The sequence below is a fragment of the Chelonia mydas genome, chromosome 2 (assembly GCF_015237465.2).
Source record: "Chelonia mydas isolate rCheMyd1 chromosome 2, rCheMyd1.pri.v2, whole genome shotgun sequence".
Classification (NCBI taxonomy): Eukaryota; Metazoa; Chordata; order Testudines; family Cheloniidae; genus Chelonia; species Chelonia mydas.
In genome coordinates, this window is record NC_057850.1 from 139,484,518 (window position 1) to 139,510,068 (window position 25,551).

The 25,551-nt window shown below is 40.7% G+C and overlaps 1 protein-coding gene across 3 annotated transcripts in view; it reads right to left on the reverse strand.

Moving 5' to 3' along the window:
• The window catches only part of ADCY2 (adenylate cyclase 2), a 432,450-nt gene that overhangs the window by 132,919 nt on the left and 273,980 nt on the right, over window positions 1–25,551 (reverse strand). For all 3 annotated transcript variants that reach the window (XR_006288776.1, XM_037893358.2, XM_043540281.1), the window contains exons 5-7: window positions 9,252–9,400; window positions 7,687–7,798; window positions 830–957 (exon numbers count right to left, since the gene is read on the reverse strand). Coding sequence is in view for 2 of the 3 variants with exons in the window: in XM_037893358.2 (XP_037749286.2) it covers window positions 830–957; window positions 7,687–7,798; window positions 9,252–9,400 (389 nt within the window). In the remaining variant the exon portion in view is untranslated. The remainder of the gene's footprint in view (window positions 1–829; window positions 958–7,686; window positions 7,799–9,251; window positions 9,401–25,551) is intronic.

Consider the following 25,551-nt stretch of genomic DNA (forward strand, 5'->3'; position numbering starts at 1 on the left):
TGCCCTACGCAGCTGCATACTTTGCATATGGGTAGGGACAGCCCTGTCCTCTTTCTTACATATAGGTATGATTTACCTATTCTCCAGTCATACAAAAAATTGACAGATTTGCTAAAAATCCTTGCTACCGGACTAGCAATCTCATGTGGACCAGATTCACTAATACCACCTGAGCACTCTGTTTAAGTAAAGCTGATATAAACCTAGTACAACTGCCAGCTTTACAGCAGTTTTGCATTGCTGGAGCAGTGCGGAAGCAGTGGGCATGCATCTGTGAATCTGGCCCTTAGTTTAAAACTCTAACCATGGGAATCCTTTGTTTGTTTTAACAGCCCTGAAAAACTTCTTTGTGAATAACTGGTAACAGAAATATTTAACAGCAATTTAATTATGAGTAGTAATAATAATTTTAAAAGAGGGCCTACCATGAAACTGGACTAAAAGAACCTTGTGTATTGTCTCACTGGATTTGTCATAGTACATCACCCCTCATTTGTACTCCCCTTCATTCTCATCACCATCTTTGTTGTTGGCCAAATAACTAAATCATTTCTCCAGAAAGGTGACCCAAATAAGACACTGTATCCAAATGTGGTCTAACTAATACTTTTTACAATGATGGGACCATATCCTTAGCTTGACACAATTTATTTCAACAATCTTCAGCTGCTGCAGACAGAGTCAAGATTTCCATTTTGGATCTGGACTTGAAACATGAACACAGAGCTACTGAAATACATAAACCAAGAGCAGAACTGCAGATGGAAACGAATGACATTTTTACTGTTGACAGAAAAATACTGTCCAGTTACAAAACCACTGCACTTACTTTATGGCTTCACACATGTCCAATCCCATTTTCACACAGTTCTTGGCATGATTTTGAAGAGATATAGGTAGTCCAGACACACAGTAGTAGCAATCACCTAAGATTTTAATTCTCATACATTCATTTTCCTGAAGGAAAAAGAAAAATCAATCAGAAGACAGTCACATAACAAATTACATAAACAAAATGACTAGTGACTGGATTTATGTTACACCATGATGTATGTTACTTCTAATGATATAACTATAATGGAGAAATCTTGTTAAGGAAGAACAGGATCTCGCTAAGGAGGTTTAAAAGGGCTGTTAGAGAATAATGTCCAGTTTTGGGCCCCACACTACAAGAAGGATGTGGAAAAATTGGAAAGAGTCCAGTGGAGGGCAACAAAAATGATTAGGGTGCTGGAGCACATAACTTATGACGAGAGGCTGAGGAACTGGGCTTACTTAGTCTGCAGAAGAGAAGAATGAGGGGGGATTTGATAGCAGCCTTCAACTACCGGAAAGGGGGTTCCAAAGAGGATGGATCTAGACTGTTCTCAGTGGTAGCAGATGACAGAACAACGAGTAATGGTCTCAAGTTGCAGTGGGGGAGGTTTAGGTTGGATATTAGGAAAAACTTTTTCACTAGGAGGGTGGTGAAACACTGGAATGGGTTACCTAGGGAGGTGGTGGAATCTCCTTCCTTAGAGGTTTTTAAGGTCAGGCTTGACAAAGCCCTGGCTGGGATGATTTAGCTGGGGATTGGTCCTGCTTTGAGCAGGGGGTTGGACTAGATGACCTCCTGAAGTCCCTTCCAACCCTGACATTCTATGCTTCTAGGAATGTGCAACCTAGTCTCTCTCACCCACTTTCCTTCACACGTGAAACCAGAAAAGGGCATAGCCTATAACATGTATTTATGGTATTACTTGGCTCCTGAGATCTATAAAATTAAATTAAAAAAAAAATCTCCACAATCTAAATTAGAGCAACCTTTCAGGGACATGTCTGTAATTAGAAACCCAAGATATATGGCCTTCTATACTTGAGACCCTGTCAAAATGTTTCTAAATACTTCCTTGGTTTAACAACCAAAATCATATTCCTACACCTCTGAACTCCTTTAAGACAATATAAAGAGTCTTTCTATCAATACTTGACAACACATTCATCCAGTCAGAAAGTAGTCTGCCATATTAGTAAGGCACTTTTACATGCTCCATGAGAGTCCAATCAGGTCTGAACATTTATAAAAGTAAAATAAAATAAATAATATAAATAAAATGAGGGGGAAATCCTCTTTATTCCCATTCATTTTTTTTTTAGCTGAAATCATGATAATATGGTAACTCAACAATATATTTACTTTGACTGAATGAGTCATTTTTGCTCTTTTATCATCAAGTCTCTCAAATAATTTGCTGGAAGAGCTGAAGCTACTATTGATAAAATGCCAGGCCATAGACCGAGACAGGAGAAACTCTTAGAAGGATAGATTTTGCTTTCTTCAGAAACGTCTGAATTCCTTCCCCTAGCAAAGAGGATGGAAACAGTGAGCGCATCTGTGGAACCTCATGACATGATTTAGCATCTCATTCTTACATAGGAGCCACATTAGATCCTGATAGCTCTTCCTAGTATTGCTGCTTGTGCACCCTCTCCTCCATCACTGAACCCCTCCCCCACAGCTCCAGGCCATCCCATCTACAAGCTGGCCTAAAACTGAGGTTTTTGTATCTAGGTGTTCGGTATCTGAGTTAGGACATGTGTATGTGTATTGCCATAGTGCCTCGTGGCCAAAGCATGGATTTGGGCCCGCCATGCTAGGTGCTGTGCAAACACACAAAAGAATGATCCTCTACTCTACACCACTGTGAGTTAGTCTTTGTATGAGGGGGAATCATAGGTACTGACTTCCCCTCTTTCCCGTGGGTGCTCTACCCCCCTCTGCCCCTGGCCCTTCCCCCATTCCACCCCTTCCCCAAAGTCCCAGCCCTCTCCCTGCCTCTATTCCAACTCCTTCCCCAAATCCCCACCACCGGCACCGCCTCCCCCCCCGAGCATGCCATGTTCCCGCTCCTCCCCACTCCCTCCTGGAGCATGCTAATGCTGCCAAACAGTTGTTTGGAGGCGGGAAGTGCTGGGAGGTAGGCGGAGAAAAAGGTACACAGTGTGCTTAGGGGAGGCAGAGGTGGGGCAGGGGGTGAGGGGAGCTTGGCTGCCAGTGGGTGCAGAGCACACACTAATTTTTCCCCATGGATGCTCCAGAGCTGGAGCACCCACGGAGTCGGCCTCTATGGGGGGATTCATTCAGTGTGAGTATTTGGAAGTAAGGTTGGCTTGCAGTGTTTTGTACTATTAGTTAACTTACAATAGTTATTTGATCATATTTTTTAGTTTTCTATTTTCAGTTTTTTACTCCTTGTTAATTTAAATAAAGCTGTTCTGGGAGGATTGTCAACATTCTGTTTTTATTGTCCACTTGCGTGTGCTTTAGTGGGTCCCTAGATTGTAAGGATGCCTTATTCACCTTGTAGTAACCCAAGTCTTTTAAAATATGTTTTTTACTATGAGTAATGCACTTCAAGTTGCACATGGGCTCCATAAACTGAGCACCAGATAATTTTTCTTTAGCAGCAGCTATGCAGTCTATGTATGCGTCCTCCTCTTTCCTCATGCTCTGCACCAGGGGAATAAAGAGGGCTGCCGGACTGCCACCATCTTAGCTCCTTCTCTAACACTAGCTCCCAGTACGACTGCCAACTTTCTAATTGCACAAAACCGAACACTCTTTCCCTGTCCCCATCCCACCCCTTCCCCAAGGCCTAACCTTTTCTCAGAGGCTCCATCCCCACTCACTCCATCCCCCTCCATCACTCGCTCTCCCCCACCATCACTCACTCACTCACTCATTTTCACTGGGCTGGGGAAGGGGGTTGGAGTGCGGGAGGGGGTGATGGCTCCAGCTGGGGGTATAGGCTCTTGGGTGGGCCAGAAATGAGGGTTTCAGCAGGTGGGAGGAGGCTCACAGCTGGGGCAGGGGGTTGTGCTATGGGGTGCAGGCTCTGGGAGGGAGTTTCAGTGCAGGAGGGGGCTCAGGGATGGGGCGGAGGTTGGGGGGTTGGAGGCGGTTTGGGATGCGGGCTCTGGGTGGCGCTTACCTCGGGTGGCTCCTTGGAAGCGGCAACATGTCCATGACATGTATTTTTATTTTCAAGACATGTATTTGTATTTGACATTACAATTCATGTCACCATATACCCATCCATTTTCATTTAATGAAAATGGATGGTGATACAGTGTACTACTCAGGATCCAGGAAAGTGAGAGAAAACAGGGTTTCATTTATATTATCCAAAGAGACATCAAAATGTATACTTGGATATAATTCAATCAGAGACAGAATCATTAAAATTTGCCTTCAAACAATGTGATTTAATGTGCTGACTGTACAGGTTTATGCCCCTAAGATAGCACCTACTGCTGATGTGATTGATGACTTCTATGAATAGTTTGAAATGACACTCATTAAAATACCAAACAAAGACATCACCCTCTTAACTGGAGATCTGAACAGAAAAGTAGGAGTGGAAATCTCTCATAAAGAAGTAATGGGAAACAATGGTCTTGGTTTATAAAATGGGAGAAAAAGGCATTTATTTGAATTTTGCTGCTCTTATCATCTGGTCATAACAAACACCATCTTCACACAACATTCTATATATTTCTTTATCTGGAGGTCAACCAATGGTATGATAAAGAACTAAATAACAATACATTAAATTATATAATAAAATAATGATAGAGGGACGCTGGGGATTGAGCAGCCAATGGACAAATACTTTCCCGAGTGCAGACTACAGGTCAGACCATCAACCGTTAGCCTCAAAAATAAAGTTACAACTTAAAAAGGTAAGATGTTCAGCAGGTCCACTGTATGTGGACTTTACAAAGTTAACAAAAATTACATGACTTCTGTTGAGAATGGGTTTGAGGCACTGCAAAAGGTGAAAGAAGAGAAAAATCCAAATGTACTTTGATATAAAATGAAAACTATCATGCTTGAAGCTGCCAAAGTAGATTAATTTAATTATTTGGGATCATACATATCCAACCAAGGAGGCTGCTCCAAGGAAATCTGAAAAAAACTAGTGATGGCTTGCTCAGCCATAGATTCTCTTTTGAAAGGGTGGAAATCCTGTGGCATCTTGAAATGTATGAAGGTTTGACTGGTGGAAAGCTTCATTTTTTCCACAGCAACATACATAGGTAAAATCCTGGGAAACTAATGTTGCTGATGAGGAAAATTTAAGTCTCTAAGATGTGGTGCTGTCAAAGACTCCTGTGTTATCTCCCGGACGGAAAAGAAGATGAATGCTTAAGTTAGAAATATTATTGGAGAGAAGCAGACTTACTCTTGGAAATCAACAGGTGCAAACTTATGTAGTTTAGGCACATCAGGGTAGAGATGGAAATAATCTCAAGAAAGTTATCATGGAAGGAATAGTAACAGGTCATCATAGTAGGAGATGACCAACGAGGAGATGGATAAATGGAGTGTGGCAGATCACTGGGAGGTCAGCTGCTGTGTATATGAAGTTAGCAATGGATCAAGAATGCTTCAACAAAATCCTGTTATGTCTCTAGTATTCAGACATGAATAAATGGACTTTACATTATATTTACAGCAACAGGATAATGGAGAACAGGGTCATCATTCTGAACTTTAGGCGGCAGATGCTCTTGTTCAGTTCTCTCAAGTCCAGAATTGGTCTTTATCCCCATGTGTCAAGGTTCCTTCCCCACTCTGAACTCTAGGGTACAGATGTGGGGACCTGCATGAAAACCATCTAAGCTTACTTTTACCAGCTTAGGTTAAAACTTCCCCAAGGTACAAATTAATTTTACCCTTCGCCCTTGGAATTTCCACTGCTACCACCAAACTTTAACTGGATTTACTGGGAAATGTAGTTTGGACACGTCTTTCCCCCCAAAATCCTCCCAACCCTTGCACCCCACTTCCTGGGGAAGGTTTGGTAAAAATCCTCACCAATTTGCACAGGTGACCACAGACCCAAACCCTTGGATCTTAGAACAATGAAAAAGCATTCTGTTTTCTTACAAGAAGACTTTTAATAGAAGTAAAGGAATCACCTCTGTAAAATCAGGATGGTAGATACCTTATCGGGTAATTAGATTCAAAACATAGAGAATCCCTCTAGGCAAAACCTTAAGTTACAAAAAAGACACACAGACAGGAATAGTCATTCTATTCAGCACAGCTATTTTCTCAGCCATTTAAAGAAAACATAATCTAACACATACCTAGCTAGATTACTTACTAAAGTTCTAAGACTCCATTCCTGTTCTATCCCTGGCAAAAGCACCATACAGACAGACCCAGACCCTTTGTTTCTCTCCCTCCTCCCAGCTTTTGAAAGTATCTTGTCTCCTCATTGGTCATTTTGGTCAGGTGCCAGCGAGGTTACCTTTAGCTTCTTAACCCTTTACAGGTGAGAGGATTTTTCCTCTGGCCAGGAGGGATTTTAAAGGGGTTTACCCTTCCCTTTATATTTATGACACCATATCTTCACATGGATGAGAAATTACCTCAAATAGAACTCCTTTCTGTAGCAGATATTAGTTCTATTGCCCTCAGCTCAAGGATCAAGTCTGGCTCCTGCAGAAGAATGCTCTCATTAGAGGGGTCCCCAAAAGAGAAGGGAGAAGGAGGAGGGGGCTGTAGAGAGAAGAGAACTGGATGGTATACCTGAGAAGATGACCTTTTGTACCCATCTGTTGGGCATGATTTCTGTCTAGGCAGATAGGTAGTTGGAAAGTAGGCCTTTAAAGGGAGGGGAAAAAATAGGATTTGTGCAGCTTCAGAGGGACAGTTGGTGTGCAGCTCTCAAAGTTCCAATTAAAACAACTTCTGTCTCTTTTTAGCGGGATTGGATGGGGAACCTTCCCTCTTGTCCTTATGGGATCACTCATATATCCCTTCTCCATTTCTGCCCTATCTTTGCTCTCCAGTCTCTCATAGTCAGAGGTGGGAATGGAGGCCACAGAGATCTTAGAGCAGCACAGGAAAAGAAGAAGGGGCCATCCCTACCTTCTTCAGGCTGACTTAGAGGTGGTTCTCCTCAGTCAGAGGTTACACCCACCTTCATTCCCTACTCCATGAGGAACTTTTGGAGCTGAAACTCCCTAGGCTGCTTAGTTCTGCTTGGGAACAACCTGCAGATACTACAGCAGGAAGGAACCAGACCCCTGTTAAACTAATTCCTAACTAACTATACTAAAAACTAACTAAGAAACTATAAACGCAATCAATATTTATAAACTCTTTATGAAGTAGAAGTCAGCACAAAGACTGAAGCTGCATCCTAATCCATGAAAGGTAATGAGGAACTAAGATAACGGTGATCCAGCAGCCTCCTTTATTTCCTCGTTACAAAGCATAAGGAAAACGGGGACGCATATGCAAACCACATGGACCCTGCTAAATTAAAACTGACCAGTGCCAGGAGCACATGCACAAACTGAAGTGCAATACAAAATCACTCAAAGAAGAAACATTGTTCTCATTAGTATAAGAGGGCTACATTGGATTTCTCTGTAAAGTTTCAGAGGACACTAGCCCCTGAACTCCCTAAGTTGAAGCACTGAATAGTCTACATACTAGAACCAGGTTTAGCCTCCTGGAGAATCTCCACCTGGTTTCAGTACACTCTCCTGCTTAAAGCCTGAGGATTGCTGCCCAGAAGACTGTGCCCTTGCCAAGAGGAAAGAGTGTAGAGTTCCCATGAGGAAAGCATTGCACAGTAATAATAAACAGCTGTACCAGAAATGAGAAAAGCCTTAGCAGATAATTACCTTTGCAATTTGATCAAACTTGCCAAAGAGCTCGTTAAGCATGTGTACCAGTTCTCCAGGTGAACAGTCACTAGCCAGCCGAGTGAATCCTACAATATCAGCATACAGAATACTACAAAGAAAAGGAAAACACACTTGATTATCAGTTTTCCTAGCTTTAGAATAAAGAAGTATTTACCTCTAAGCAAAATCCAAAAATAAGTGCTCAGGACATTGCAGAATCAGGCCCATATGCATGAATCAAGGTGCTGCTCACAGCCATATATTCACAGCTCCTTAAAAATCTTTTTTCAACTTTGTGTGATAAGGTAATGACATGCCATTGCACTGAGACATAATCACACATTCTTCACAGAATTATTCCTTAGTTCATACTATGCTCCTTTCATGGGCACACTTTGTTGTGTCTAATTAGAGGATCCAGATCTTTCCAGCAGCAGGTTTGGAAATAATTGTTATTAAAACTTTAATTTCAAATATATTTCAGGTTTCTCATTATATAATCTGTAAAACTACTATAATGAACAAAAAGGGTCATTTTCTCTGAAGTTGCTGGGTAGATTTATGTTAACTCAGAGATTTGAATTTTGACACGGTTAACTCAGCCCTTCCTCCTTTTGAGTTATGACTTTTGTATTAGCTCTTAAAAACTGAGGACCTACAGGATGGTTAAAGAGAAATGATATTTTAGAGTAATTTCGATAGAAACCTATTACTCTATATAAATCCAATTGATTTCATGCTTATTGAATGCATAGCTTTTAGATATGTATCAAGTGTTTATGACCTATTTCTTATAAGCAATCAAGGATTAAAAAAACAGACATTATCTAATCTTATCTAACCCTTTCAGCAAATTGCTAAGAGGACGAGAATGTCATATAAATTAAAATTTTCACAAATAGAAGCCCAGAGTCAGGCTCCAAAATTCACGTTCAGGTACCTAAATAAGTGACCTGATTTCTTTTATTCACCCAATTATTCGTGCTATTGTTTTCTATCTCCAGAAATGGGGACCATAGTACAGTCTCTTTAATTTGACACAAGGTTTATGAGACAACTTTTTTCTTCTAAATTCTAGAAATGCCGAGTTTGATAAATCATCAGATTTTGCAGCAGAATCTGCAAATATGTCCTCAAGCATTCAGTCTATGTTAAAGCCATTTCTATTTATGCCCTGCTAACAGCCTTAATTGAATTCTGTTCTAACTGACATAACTGGAAATTCAGAGTAACTTCACACAGAATTTGGCCCTTCAACTTGAAAGACTACAGAATAGGAAACTTTATAAAGACATCAGGACCAATGAGGAAAGCCCATTCTAATATAAATCAGAGGATGACTTCTATGGAGTTCTCTGAGTTGACTCCAAAAATAGCTATGCCTGACTGAAACAAGGAATCTGTTGTTAGAGTTTGGTCAAATTAATATACAATATTTTTGTACCAGAACTTAAAGTGGTTAAAAAGCATGGTAAAACAACCTTCCCTCCACACTTTACCCCACCTCCCCCGAAAATGCTTTGCTGACCTAGTTGATAGATGGTAGTAGTAAAGTACAATACCTCACATTGGTGTGCCTCTTGACATATAAATTGTGAAAGTTGTTCGTATTTTCCAGCTGGCCTGCTTTGGGGCCTTGTAACCTCTGAATAATCTCAGCTTTCATTTCCATGGCAATGTGAGCAGGCAGTAAAGAAAGTAGAAGACGTTCCTGGATTAAAAAAAATTTTTTTTAAAGGTCCAGTATTTTTATATAAAAAATTGGAACAGTGTGATAAAGAAAAACTGTTACATGTTCACTATTGCAAATAAGCTTTGAATAACTATGTGACGTGTGTATGCTTGTTTAGAATCATAGAATATCAGGGTTGAAGGGACCTCAGGAGATTATATAGTCCAACCCCCTGCTCAAAGCAGGACCAATCCCCAGTTTTTCCCCAGATCCCTAAATGGCCCCCTCAAAGATTGACCTCACAACTCTGGGTTTAGCAGGCCAATGCTCAAACCACTGAGCTATCCCTCCCCTCACTTTAGGATGGGCTACAAAGGTTATTAGCCACTTGAAATACCTGATGAACACACACATATATTGAAATAATACCAAAATTATTAAAGACTTAGGGTAAATCAGAATAATTATTAACCAAATGTGAGGAGCATTACACTTCCAGTGATTTATTCAATATCTAGATGGATTATAGGATATCCAGAGATAACAGCCATAGGATAAATAGACTGAAAAAACTAAAAGAAAAAGGAAACAGCTTTGGAATGAAAATTTAGCAAAGAGGACTTTAGTCGAATGCAATGCTGTTGCCGAACACTTCCCGTTATAAGACCCTGTTTTCAATTGCTTATAATTTTGTCAAAACGTTAACCATTTGGGCTGAAATTTTGCATGACAGTTGTCTACATCAGGTTTATTGGGGCGGGGGGGGGGAGTGGGGAAGTGGGAGGGGAGACTGATTTCAGCCAAAATGGTTTGGCTGTTTCCAAGAACAAGTTTAGAGAAAAATACATTGTTTTGTCCCTGTTAAAAAAACAAACAAACTAGGGACTTGAAATTTGGCAAGTAGGTGGCTTACATTATCAGAGATGTGACTTTTGCGGTCTCCATGAAAATCCATCTCAAATTAGGCCAAATGATAAGCCTTTGAAAAATCGCAATTCACACATACTCAGTAGAGACTAGCTAGGGCTTTGCAGCTAAATTTTCTGAAGATTCCCTCCAAACTGAGCATGCTGGAGCCTGGGCCTGAGCAGGATTTTCAATGCAATTTACTCTTGAGGGAATTCTGTGCCAAAAAGTTAAAAATTCTGCAACAAAAAATTAAAAATTCTGAGCACAATATTTTCAAATTCTGCAAAATTCTGCATATTTTATTTGTCAAAATAACACAATATAATCACAGCAGTTTCAATTATTTTTGGTCGCTTATTTCAAAATACCTGTCAGCAAGTATGTCTGTAACAATACAGATAACAAAAAAGATCCAGGAAATGTTTTTTGACAAATAGATTCCTTACCTAGGCATATTAATACAGAACTCTGAGTAATAATTCCTTTAAATTACAACACAGAATCATATTTCCCACATGCCTCAGAAGCAGTGCAAAGGCTTGGGGGAGTTAGGGGTAATGAAGGAGCTGAGGGAGGGGGAAGTAATTGCTGGGAAGGAGCCTTGGTGTGAACTTGGTGGGTTGTTAGATATGGTTGGGAAAGTTATGGAACAGGGTTTTTTGGGGGGGGGGGCGGTGGGGGGTGTTGGGAAGGGATTGTTAGGAAGCTTCCCACTTGCAGACCCTGGCTGGCCCCTAGCCTCTCCCATTCAGTCAGGCATATCTTCCCTTTCCCTATGTGTCCCTGCACTCCCTGTCCACAGGTGTCCCTCCACCTCCACTCAGAAATGCACTCCCACCATCCCCATGTGTCCTTGCGCCCCCTCCCCCTGTTTCCATGTGTCTCTGTGCCCCCACTCAGTCATCCCCTGTCCCAATGTGGCCCTGCACCTCCCTCCCCTCTGTGGCCCTGCAGCTCCACTCCCATTCAGCCCCTGTCCCAGTCTATCCTCCCTCACTAGCTCTTATGAGCCTCTGTCTGACCCCCCAGCAGCTCCATGCTGTCTGTCTCCCCATAGCCCCTGTCTCCTGACCTGGCCCAACAGGCGCTGTGAATAAAGCAGGCTCTTTCTTTTCCCTAGCTGGCTGGGAGCTGTTGCTCTGTTCTATTGCCATATCACCCTCTGGTGGGCAAAAGAAAGAACTTCAACAACGTTCCAGCAGAATCTTTTTTCTGTGCAAAAAATTAAAAATATGCACAGCTCATTAATTATGCACGTGCACAGTGGCTCAGAATTCCCCCAGGAGTAGCAATTGCAGCGCTGTGCTCCTGCGGGCTAGGACAGGTCCAGGTCTGGGCACTGGAACTGAAAACAGGGATACTATCTCTCCTGTGCTCTCAGTGCTCCCCCCCATGGTACTCAGGCATTGTAGAGGAGAGAAACTGGTATGGGGAGTTGTTGTGGGGGGGATGCTGGGACTGGCTGGGCACGAAGTCTTGGATTGGGAGCAAGAGAGGGAAATGGGGGAAAACTGAGATCAGACTAAGAATTGGGAGGGGGGTAGACTGGGACTGGCTTGGCAAGAGGTGGAATAGAAGGTGGAAGGGGGAGGGGAGACTGCCCTGACCAGAATTCAGGGTGCTAAATACCAACACCAGAAAATATGGATACCTCCAGCACATCTGCAACTGTTTACTTTAATCATGATTTCTTCTTTAAAAATGTACTTCTCTGTGATCATCTTTGTGTGACAATATAATGGTTCACAGTAGCAGACATGCATTGATGAAACAGAAAAACCTTCACATAGTTTGCCTTTCTACTCAGAGTAGACAACTGTGATGGCAAGTGCTCATGAAATTGAATCACCATGAGACTAACTCTGCACCCACTGACGTCAACAGAAAACTCCCACTAATTTCAATGGATGCAGACTCAGGTTCTATATTAATTTGCACCAAAACTGATCACTTTGGTTTTGGAATAAATCAGTTTTTCTTTTGAGGTCTGTAATTTTCATCATATTCTTTTGTTGCTGTTAGTTTTGATGTACATACTGCTACATATTAGATGCATAGCGGGCAGTGTCATGAGGAAAATGTCATAAGCAAAGGTATATCTGTTGCTTGTTTTACTTAATACTTGCATGTTTTATTCAGAGATATGCTTGTCCCAGTAGGCCCCAAGTCTGACACTTTCTAACAAGCAGGCGGTCTAGAACATGCACGAGAATACATATGTAAAAGGTTTTCATTAAAATGTGAATGCTGTTGTATTTCTCTGGATGAAAGATAAAGTGGTTTTAAAGGCAGAAATTTGCAAGTACATCCCCAAAATGTCAATAGTTTCACTTTTAATACTGCAGAATTGGAAAATGTCTTCATTTTCTTGGTTGAGATATTTTGACAACCACAGAGAATGTCCATAAAAGCAAATGGGCACTAAGTACACGATGTGAGCTTACACTTACTGCCTTCTATTTTCAAAACAGCTAGTGGCTACATATGCTGTGACTTAAGGTACAGGTCAGAAACAATTAATTACCAGCACTGTATTACTAGTGAACTACTGGTAATATTAGATGAGGTGATGATATGCTCGTGTCCTATTTTTTGCTAGACATTTCTAAGCAAAGATTCCAATTATTGCAGGCTCGTTTGCTAGCTTCCCTACATTGCTTCGGATATTTTTTAAAACATAGTTTATTTAGATGTTTTTGAAGAATGAAACTATATGGAAAGGAACCCAGTGCAAGCAATCTGAGGTAAAGATGGAAATATACTTATGCAACAGACAAATTTGATATAGAATAAAACAATGTTTGTTTTAAATTCCCTTGAAAAGAGCACCCATGTATATAGCATGATTCTAGTCACATGGTGACACTCTAATCTATTGCAGGTGTATTTTGTGTCACTTGCTCTTGTGGCAAGGCTCCACCTGAACCATATAATGGAAAAGGCATCAAGAGATACAGAAACAGGCATAAGGCTAGAGAAAAGAGAAGGAAAAGGCATTGAGAAAGGAGTAGATAAAGTTTTGAGTTTCTGAGACAGAAAAAAAACCCAGCCATGAACATGAGACTGGTAAAAGCAGAAGGAAATAGTATAATCTCATCATGTCAAATTCTCTCCTGCACAGTGGAGAAGAGGGGCAAGAGAGCACTGGAGGTGTGATATCGTTAGGGTGACCAGATGTCCCGATTTTATAGGGACAGTCCCGATTTTGGGGTCTTTTTCTTATATAGGCTTCTATTACCCCCCACCCTCTGTCCCGATTTTTCACACTTGCTGTCTGGTCACCCTAGATATCGTAGACAAAACCCACATTCGACACTCTTCCATAAAGGTTAATGGCCTGGCCTGGAGAAAGAGGTAAAGCCACATCATTCTGCAACATTTACCAGCAATATCAAATGTGAAGGGAAGGAAACAGGCTTCAGAGGTGGTAGGAGACAGAGATGACCTAAGGGGTGGGCTGAACAGCCCTGAGCTAGGAATACCAGGAGTAGCCAAGCATGGGAGGAAGCCTGGACTTGACTTGTTTGTTAATAAAAGTCAAATGCCAAGAAGGCATTGATCCTGAACAAGGCACACGTTGTTTTAGAATAGCAAGAAAGTAATCTGATTGCAATAGGGACCGCTGGCAAGAGGGAGCAAATAAAGTGGTGGAGGGAGGGAGAAGCAAAGAAAGAGAAAAAAACATCAATTAATAAGATGCATGCCAAATTCCTCTCAGTCATAATGCCTGTCCGATATATTCCTTTCCTCCACCTTGTATGTTTTGTCTATTTAGAATATAAGCACTTTGAGGCATGGAACTGTCTTATTCTATGTGCTTGAGGAACCTAGCATTCTTTTGGGCACCTGATTAATAAAATGATTTTTTCTATGGGCATGCCTACATACAGAAGATGTTAAGAAAATGAGAGGCTATTCACCAACAGTAGGAGAAAAATCTTGCTTCAAAGTACTGTAGAAAATAAAACAAAAACAATGGCATACTACTGGTATGACTGAAAGCTAAAAAAAAAAAATAAAGTTACTGAACTTTAATTTTTACTACAAAAAAAGGTCCAATCCTGCAAGAAGGAGAGTGCCTCCTAATGGCAGATGCCTTGGAGGGCTGGATACATAACACTGGATATAGGCTTTGGAATCTACTCCCAACCTTGGTACAAATGAATACAGGTCTGTTGATTTTCAGAGTATGCTACCACACTTATCATTGCACTTGGACTTCTTCTGGAGGTGGTGGGGTCCATGATGAGGGCTGATATTCAGTTTCATTGATGGTTTATGTGGGCTAGCTGATTAGAAAAACAAACCAGCTAAAATAAGTACATCGTTCCTCAGGATCTGTCAAAGGTGCTCCCAGAAGTAGGTGGGCACATTTTGTATATCTTATATAAATTTTAAAAAGTATATGAAATATGCAAGCATGATTTCCAAGCTAGAAGCAGATAGCTTAAATGTTGGGGATAGTGTAACTATAAGATTCTTTGTGACAAGACTGCTGATGTACATGATGAGACTGTTATGGTTTGAAAACAGAGACTGATCGAGATATTTTCTGGCTCTTATCCTGAAAACACAGACAATATAAAGGAAATAAGACTGTTTCCCTCTGATTTACCCATAAGTTCACTTACAGAAGCAGCAGATAAAGCCAACAGTGACAAATTAGTCAAATCCCTCAAAAGATAACTTCGCTGTTGTTTGAATGCATGTATGATAAGAAAGAAAAGCTGCTATTAAGTGGGAAAGCTTTGTAACATTTATATCCTAAATATTCCATTATGTGGGGACACAATAAGTAATCCTGGATCACATTTGAAACAATGGGTTAATTTTTAATATCTTTTAATAAAAAATGAAACTTGCAAAGGCATCATGCTGTGTCTTACTGTTTACAGGCAACACTCCTAGTCTGTTGCTATCAGTTTGTCAAACAGAAAGTAAATTGTAGCTTCTGTCTGCAAATAAGGAATGTTGGCAAACTCAACATTTTTAAAATTACATACTTTTCAGTGTTTAGTGAGATCTCTGACTGTTAAAAAGGAAACAGCTGAAAACACAATAATTCTTTCTAAATATATCACCTAGCTTGATGCTGTGGACTGAGCTGCCTGCAAACTGGAATTTAGTGAAGACCATGACAATTCAAAAAAATGTCATTTACTTTTTTTTTAATTTGCCACTGCTCTCTGTGATGATGATGGGAAATCTGCAATGCACCATTTGAGAGACTGACTGACTACATATTAGATGGCATGCCAACTGCAGACGATGTGACAGATGAAGATAGTCTGCCTGTTTTTAAGGAGTTTGGAGGGGACTGGAAAGAAAAGGCATTTCTCAGTGCTACAATCCAAAATGAAAATTCAGGGGAAATTCTGAATAAAGAGGAAGAGGAAGATGATTCATCTGTCAGCCTATTCAAATTAAAAACTACAATGCAGCAATCAACATATTGGAGGAATGTAGGGATTTCTGTGCTAAAGAGAAAGAAAGAAAGAACGGTTACTTACCCTACAGAAACTAGCTCCTTGAGATACTGTAGTCAGTGTGGATCCCACTGCAGGTGTGCATGCATCTCATGGGTATGAGATTGGATTAAAAAAAACAACAGTGTCTGTTGGGGCCGTACATATGCCGTGTGCCTCCTCATGCTCCCATATGAGGGCATAAACAGTGGAGTAGCCATGTTACTTTCCCCTCTCCCTCCAGTTCTCTTGCAATTCAAAGCCTGTGTTACCGAGGTCCCTAAAAAGAAGGGATAAAGATTTGGTTGTGGGATCCATGCTAACAATGTCTTGAAGAACCACAGTTACTGTAGGATAAGTAACCATTCTCTTTCCTTCCAGTATGTGTCAGTGTGGATCCCACTGTATGTGACTGACAAGCAGCATCCTCCCTGGACAGTAGAGTGAGGAATTTTGGCTGTCATCAAACAGTGATTGAATTACTGTTCTCTTGACCTTGGCATCTAACCTTGCTGCCATACCAAGGGCATAACATAAACACAAGTCAGTGGGTTACTATGCTGCAGCCTTGCAGATCGCAGAGACTGGAACATTACTGAAGCAGGTAGAAGATACTTCCTATGCCCTGGTGGAATGATACAGTCAGAGGGAGAGGCTTGCCTTCCCTCTGATGGCAGGGATAGCAGTTGAAAAGTGTGATCCACTTAAAGATTTTCTGTGACAAGATAGCTTGACCTTTCAATGCACCGGTTATGGCCACAAAGAAGTGGAGGGACAGACTGAAAGGAATGGTCTTGTTCAGTTAATAGAGCAAAACTCTGGATAAATCCAAAGTATGCTGCTTCTTTTCTCTTGGTGTCAAATATGGCATTGGGAAGAAGACTGGCAAGGTAATTGACTAGTTCAAGTGGACTTCTGAGGCCATGTTAGGGATGAACTTGGGGTCTGGTCTCAGCACCACCTTGTCCATATGGAAGGGCATATAAGGCAGTCTAGCCATCAGGGCTTGAAACTGACTCTCTATTCTGAGGTAATAGCCACCAGAAAAAAAAAATCTTGATGGTCAGATGTTGTATTAAGCAATCTGACAGTGGTTCTATGTTGAGGTCCCAAGTGGGTCTGTAACTGGAGGATAAGTATGGAAGAGGAATTTTGATACCTTTGGACATGAGACAATCGAGTACAACCATACTGGCATGTGACAGGCTGATATTGCTGCAAGGTGAACCTTAAGAGTTAAAAGCCATCCTGCCTGTTTCGGGTGCAGCATGGAGTCAAGGGTCATCAGTATCAGTGCCTCTTCTGGGTCTAGAAAAGGAAATATTTTCCATTTTGAAGAATAAGTCTTCTTGCCTGTTTGAGAATTTCCTGAACCTGCACGGAGAAGTTTGTCAGTAGTGCTCAGAGAGGCAACAACTATGGGCCAGGGTGCAGTATCTGACCCTGGTTCTCAGATATTATGTTGGAAGTGCAAAGTGTTTGGGAAGCCACCCGGACATTTGCAATATGCCTGTGTAACCCTTCTGCCCATCAGAGCTGGCAGCAACAAGGGCCAGGTTCAGTATTTAGGGGTTCCGTTCCAATAACACAATGCAAAACCGGCTCTAGCCCCCACCCAGTGACCTGGGACAAATATATACCACCCCCCAGGTGCCTCTAAGAGGCAATACTTCCCTTCTGGCAAGCACAAAGTCTGAGTGTAGCAAAAGCCTTTTAATAACAGAGAGAAACAATATGGCATTATGTTGGGGAAACACCACCAACAGGATTCCTAACAGAAACCATGAGCAAAAACCCACCCCAAGGAAATTGGGCCATATCCTTTCCCTTTGGTTCTTGAGTCCAGCAACCCAAAAGTCACCCAAAAGTCCAACAACTCCAAAGTCCAGCAACCCAAAAGTCACCCAAAAGTCCAACAACTCCGAAGTCCAGCAACCCAAAAGTCTCTGTCTCTATCCTTGGTGAGTTCAGAGTTCAAAAGTTTATCTGCAGAGTTTTAACCTCCCCAGCCTGTGTGGAAATGGGGCGGGGAAAGTAAAGGGACACTTTATGTGCTCTGACAGCTGACTGCCCCACCTCTCCGTGGGTTTCTGCTGTAGCCTTCACCGCCAGCCACTCCTCTCCACCAGCTGCTCCTCTGCAGTAGCCATCCTGTGAGCCACTCACCAATATATCTTCAGGCTCCCTACTACTTAACACAGTACTCAGTGATTTCAGCTCATAGTGAGGGAGCCCAAGTGCTGGTGCACCATTAGTCCAAAGTGAATTCAGTTCTGCAATCTGTAATCAGACTCCTAATGGAATCAAAATTAGCTCTGCTATTACACAGTGGAGAGAGAAGGCAGTGCAGCTGACATTTAGGACCCTCAGAAGAGGCCCATATCTCAAGGTACAAATGCCCATGTCCCCTGCCTAGCGAGTGCTACTTAGTTGATGGCGAGTCCCTCCATCATAACAAAAAGCCAAGGACAGTTCCACTGTCCTTGATTCACATAATCTGGATAATAACACTTATTCTTCCTGCCCCAATAACAGAGAAACTGGAGATCCCACAGCAGCCAAAGTGACCATCTAGGCGGGGTGGGTGTGCCTATGCAAATGAGATCAGCCCCTGAAGTTCTTTTTCACAACCTGCCACAAATCACCACCAGATGTCAGGGTAGAGCTCATCCTGACTCTGCTTACACCTGATAGCCAAAACTGTCCAAGACAGTAAGGGGCTATCAGAATGACCATAATCATGTCCCATCTGATCTTGGATATTATTCTGGGATGTGGAGTCAACTAAAAGGCATATAGGAATCCTTGAGACCTCTGAAGGAGAAAGGCATCTGGTAATGAGCCTGAGCTCATGTCCCCTCTGGAGCTGAAGTTTAGGCATTTGGCATTGTCCTCTGTAGCAAACAAGCCTAATACAAAAGCCCCCCATTGGCTCTAGGATGGACTTCTGCAGCAACCACTCATCACTGTTTACCCCATGTCTCCTCAAGACACATGCTATATTTCTGCAGACCCTGGAAAGTGTACAGACTGAAGGGTTATCCCGTGTTGATGACACCACATTCAGAGCCTAATGGCTTTCTGGCAGAGAGGATGATCAATGACCTCCTTGCTTATTTTTGTAGTGCATAATGGATGTGTTGTCCATCAGGATTTTCATCATGGAATTCTGCAGAATAGTCAGGAACACTATGCAGGCCACTCTCATGCCTCTCAGCTCCAGGACACACATTTGTAGTTTTAGGTCATTCTGAGAACATGTTCCTTGCATCTACAGATGGTTCAGGTGGGTACCATAGTCTGTCCCTGAAGTTTCTGTGATAAGTGTCATCATTGGGCAGGTGTTTGAGAATGGTATCTCCGTTAGTAGGGTCACTGGATCTAGTCACCAACTGAACTCTCCCAGGACTTGAAGCAAGACTCTCTTGTTCATATGATGTCTGAATGGGGAGTAGACCTACCTCAGCCACAATTAAAAAGGTCATGGCAATACGTGGTCTAAGAGTTCCAGATGTGTACACAATTGTCATTGGATTTGATTTTATGTCATTTTCCATCTACTAGAGAGGCCTGAATCCGTCCTCTGGGAGGTAAGCTTTTGCTGACTGGAAGTTGATCATAGCTCCTATGAACTCTATCATCTGTGATAGTATGAGGGATGATTTATCATGGTTAACAAGCAGTATCCTAGTTGAGAGAACAGGAAAAGGCTGCTACAGTCTCCTGCTGGAGATCTGCCTCTGATCAGCCAGTCATCCAGGTACAGGTAGAGTTGTATTCCGCGTTTGCCATGTGTTATGTGACAACTCTTGGTGCCATGGAGATTCTGAAGGGCAGAACCCTGTACTGGTAATGATTGGGCCCCACTATGTATTCCTCCTGTGGATGGATAGCTATATGGTAGTACGCATTCTGTAAGTCGAGAGCCATGAGCCAGTCTTGAACATGGAGAGATGGAATGATGAAGGCAAAAATTACTCTCCTGAACCCAAGACAGCGTATGTATTTGGTTAGTCTCCTCTGGTCTAGGACAGGATGAAGACCCCCTTTCTTCTTCAGAATGAGGAAACAGCAAGATTAGAAGCCTCTTCTCCTTAATTCTGGTGAAACCATTGTTATGGCCCTGAGACAAAGCAAAAAAGGCCACTTCCACTTGTAACTGGTTCTCATGAGAATGGTCCCTGAAGAGGGACTTGGAAGGGGGCTATGTAGGGGGCAAAAAGTGGAATTGGATAGGGTAGCCATGGTGATGATTTCAAGCACCCGCCCGACTGATTTTATGCAAGACCATAACTGGTTGAATGGGGTTTGGTGACTTCTGAACATAGTGCTCTCTGGACTGGATCTGATGTAGCTCCTGACAATCCTGTCAAATTTGTAGGCGAGGGATGAACTGTTGAGGAGGAAGAAAGCTGACATATGTATTGCACCTCATTCTTTCCTTAGTATGGTACTTAGGTTGCCTGGAAAGGTAGGATGGCCCCTGTTTTCTTGACTGGTGTTCAAGGTGGTACAGTTGGGAGTGAAAATCCCCCACAGAGTGCAGTGTGACTTTTGAATTTTTTAACAAGTGCAGAGAACTGTCCTTCTAGTTTCTGAATTCTTCTGCTTCCTCAAAAGGCAAGCTGTCAAATCATGACCTCTACCTCCCTCTTGATGCTCAGTGCCTGGAGTCACACAGCTCTGCACATTGTCACCAGGGAGGCCATAGATCTGGCTATGATGTTGGAGGCATCCATCACTTCCTGTAAGGAGCTCTTGGCCATCAAATGGCCTTCCTTAATTATGCCTAATAATTCCTCTCTGTTGTCATGAGAGAACTTCAAGAGGAATGGTATAACCCAGCTCCAGGTTCGAAAGTTGTATTTGGCCAGTAAGGCCTGGCAATTAGTCACATGCAGCTGTAGGGAAGCCGAGAAGCATGATTTTCTTCCATCCATCTTTCAATAGAATGAGTTTATTGTAGGATGGAGAAGGCTTGAATCCAAGAGCTTTCAAATATGCCATGCAAAGTAAATCTTATTCTGTACAGAGTATAACACACAATAGTCGGTCCAGACATGTTGATATAAATCTTGGAGATCACACATCAAAGACACAGAAGAGTTCTGAAGGTTTAGAACATTTTCAGAAAGTTTAGCCAAAACTAAGAACTAGTGGATCAGATACTAGCCAGGTTCCATCTCGCTGCCATGGGCTGTAAAAGGGAACTGAGAGAGGGTCATGGTCATTCCACCCTTTATGCCCTTGTACAAGTCCATGAGGAGGCACAGGGCAAATGCATGGCCCTGATGGATATTCAAACATTGGTCTTGTGTATGAGGCACATGAGCACCTGCAGTGGGAGTCATACTGACACATACTTGAAGAATTTAAGTACTCTCTGCAATATTGTTGATAATTGCAAAGTGAGCATCAAATACCTTGCAAACCATCTACAACAAATGATTTATTGGCAAAATGCAAGGAGTCTTAATGCCTTCTGTATTGTCATCAGAAACATTTTTTAATGTACACACTAGGACTGTCAAGCAATTAAAAAGATTAATTGCGATGAGTCACGTTGTTAAACAATAATAGAATACCATTTATTTAAATATTTTTTGATGTTTTCTACATTTTCACATATATTGATTTCAATTACAACACAGAATACAAATTTCAGAGTGGTACAGTGCTCACTTTATATTGATTTTTATTACAAATATTTGCACTGTAAAAACAAAAGAACATACCATTCTCCCCCTGATGAGTTCAGTCATAAATTTAATTAATGCATTATTTTTTTAACAAGCATAATCAACATGGAAGCATGTCCTCTGGATTTGTGGCCAAAGCATGAAGGGGCATATGAATGTTTAGCATATCTGAGACGTAAATACCTTGCAATGCCAGCTACATAAGTTCCATGTGAATGCCCGTTCTCACTTTCAAGTGACATTTTAAATAAGAAGCGGCAGCACTATCTCCCATAAATGTAAGCAAATGTGTCTGTCTTAGCAATTGGCTGAACAATAAGTAGGACTGAGTGGACTTCCAGGCTCTAAAGTTTTACATTGTTTTGTTTTTGAGTGCAGTTATGTAACAAAAAAAATCTACATTTGTAAGTTGCACTTTCAAGATAAAGATTGCACTGTAGTACTTGCATGAGATGAATTGAAAAATACTATTTCTTTTGTTTATCATTTTTACAGTATGAATATTTGTAATAAAAATGACAATATAAAGTGAGCACTGTATACTTTGTACTCTGTGTTGTAATTAAAATCAATATATTTGAAAATGTAGAAAAAACATTCAAAAACATTTAATAAAATTGGTATTCTATTGTTTGACAGTGTGCTTAAAACTGCAATTAATTGTAATTAATTATTTTGAGTTAATCACGTGAGTTAACTACTATTAATCGACAGCCCTAGTATTCACATAGGTAAAATGCATTGTGTAATTAGTTTTGATGTGTTTGTTTTACCTTTTTTATATAACTTAGATAAAAATGCATCATCCAGTCTCATAAAATATGCTAAACTCAGTACAGATTTTCAGTTAGTTTTATCACTGTAGCTCTTTTAAAGTAAATGGATCTATGCCGATTTTTTCCTGCAAAGAATCTGGCCCTCTGTTTTGTACTGTGAATAACACATTGTTGCTACTTAACAAATAAATACATAAATAAATAATCACAAGTGCTTGGGTTATAGTACATTTTCTTAAGGGAAAGTTGATGATTCATTCTTATTAGTCAGTTCCTTTGTTGGCCTCTTGGCCTATGGAGAACATTATAGTTTGTTTGTTTTGCTGTATAACTTACAGAAGCCCATATGATAAGTATTTTGTACATCAGTGTATTTATATTTTGTATTTACAAAATATTATGCTGCCAGAGTGTTCACTGGATCACTTGTATCGAAGTGCACAATATTAAACGGCCGTCATCTTATCTTTTTAAAAACTAAGCACTGGTAATGACTCCAACAATTCAAAGATTCATAGATTTTACGGACAGAAGGAACCATTAGATCATGTAGTCTGACCTCTTGTATAACACTGGCCATAAAATTCCACTCAGTTACCCCGTATTCAGCCCAATAATTTCTGTTTCACTAAAGAATATCTTTCAGAAAGGCATCCAGTCTTAATCCAAAGACAATAAGAGATGGAGAATTCACCACTTCCCTTGCTAGTTTGCTCCAATGAATAATCACCCTCACTGTTAAAAAGTTGTGCCTCATTTCTAATTGGAATTTGTCTCACTTGAACTTCTGGCATGCCTTTCGTCTACTAAAGAACCCTTTGCACCATGTATTTTCTCTTGGTGAAAGTACTTAAATACCTTAATCAAACCACCTCTTGGTTTTCTTTATGATAAGCTAAACAAATGAACTCCATAAGTCTCTCACTACTGGGCATTTTCTCCAGTCCCCAAGTCATTTTTGTATCTCTTATTTGCATCCTCTCCTATTTTTCCAACATCCTTTTCAAAATGTGGAAACCAGAACTGGATGCAGTATTCCAGTATTAGTCACAACCAATGCTATATACAAAGGTAAAATCACCTCCCTACTCCTATGCACTACTCCTTTGTATTCTTTAATTCTAGAAGTATGACTTTGCATTTGTCTGTATTATAACATTTATTTGAATGGGCCCAATGTACCAAGAGATCTAGATCACTCCATTCTCCAGTCTTCCTATCTCGGTGTCATCCACAAATTTTATCTAAAGTGATTTTATATTTACTATCAGATCACCGATAAAAATATTGAATAGCATGGAAACTAGAGCCAATCCCTGAAGGACCCCCATAGAAACAATCCCATTTGATGAAGAGTCCCTATTGACAATTCCTTTTTGAGATCTATCAGTCAGCAGTTCCAAATCCATTTAATGTATGCTTTATTCATATTACATAGTGTTAATTTTTTAAGCAGAATGTTGGGCAGTACTAAGCCTTACAAATGCCTAAATACATTACATCTATGCAGATACCTTTATCAGCCAAACCTGTTATTTTACCAAATAATTAAATCAGATTTGTTTGACAAGATCTATTTTCGATAAAACCATGTTGAGTGTTGACTGGTATTAATTATATTCCCATTTTTTAATTCTTTATTGACTGAACCCTGCATCAGGTTTTTCCATAACTTTGCCCAGGATTGATATCAGGTTAACCAGCCCACAGTTACCCAGGTCATCCCTCGTGCTATTTCTGAATATTTGCATTAAATTAGCACTCTTCCAGTCTTCTGGAATGTTCACAGTATTCTTAGATGTATTAAAAATTAATGTCAGTGGGTCAGAGATCTCCTCAGTCAGCTCTTTTAGGACTCATGTCTGCAAGTTACTGTGGTCTGCTGATTTAAAAACATTTATCCCTAGTAGATGCTGTTCAACATCCTCCTTAGTTACTTAATCAACAGGAAAATAGTTAATTATCCTCATTTCATAGAATCATAGAATATCAGGGTTGGAAGGGACCTCAGGAGGTCATCTAGTCCAACCCCCTGCTCAAAGCAGGACCAATCCACAACTAAATCATCCCAGCCAGGGCTTTCAGAAGCCTGACCTTAAAAATATCTAAGGAACGAGATTCCACCACCTCCCTTGGTAACGCATTCCAGTGTTTCACCACCCTCCTAGTGAAAAAGTTTTTCCTAATATCCAACCTAAACCTCCCCCACTGCAACTTGAGACCATTACTCCTTGTTCTGTCATCTGCTACCACTGAGAACAGTCTAGATCCATCCTCTTTGGAACCCCCCAGGTAGTTGAAAGCAGCTATCAAATCCCCCCTCATTCTTCTCTTCTGCAGACTAAACAATCCCAGTTCCCTCAGCTTCTCCTCATAAGTCATGTGTTCCAGTCCCCTAATCATTTTTGTTGCCCTCCGCTGGACTCTTTCCAATTTTGCTCTAAGTATATCATCTTGCTTCTTTCCAAGTAATATTTTTAAACATTCTGTCTTTTCTGAATCATTACTAACAATTTCACTGTCACTATCTATTAATGGGCTTATATCATTGTTAGGATTCCTTTTGTTCCTGAAATATTTAAAGTTTTTCTTGCTGTCCTTAGCCCTACCAGCAATGCATTTTCCCTTGATGTCTTTAGATCCCTTATTAATTTTCCACATTTCATAACTTCTAACATATTTTATTGCTATCTACTTACCCTTTTTTCCCTATTAGTTATACATTTTGAAGGAGGTGGTATTGCTTCCTTCACTTCCCTTCTTAACCAGGATGGGCATTTAACTGAAGTTGTCCTCTTTTGTGATTGTAGAATTGTGGCTTTTTGGCCATCTAAAACCCTTCTTAAACAACTCCCCATTTTCATTCACATTTTTCTCTCTAAATTTTTCCTCCCAAACAATCTCACACTCAGAATTTTCTTCATCTTTGGGAAATGAGCCCTTTTGAAGCACCAAGTATCGAAACATAAGATCTTTTTACCAGTGAACATACAAACCTGGAGGAGTCATCAGCTGATATCAAGAGAGGAAAAAGGGATCAGTGAGGTATGAATTAGAAAATCACCACTCAGTTTTCTTGGCTCTTACTATTAGTGTTTTAAGATTGATGTTATATGAACATAAAACATTTGCACAAATATTTTTCATATTAGATATATTACCCATGTTTTCAGAAACTGTTATTATGGCAAAATATTGCAACATGAGTTACCCAAAGTTTGTGCTTCTGTTTTATGTAATGGAAAGACCTATGCTTCAGAAGAGTTGTAGAATAAAATACAATCAGTTCAGGCACTGTCTAGAAATAAAAGGATTCATTTTCAAAGTTAGTACACACCATT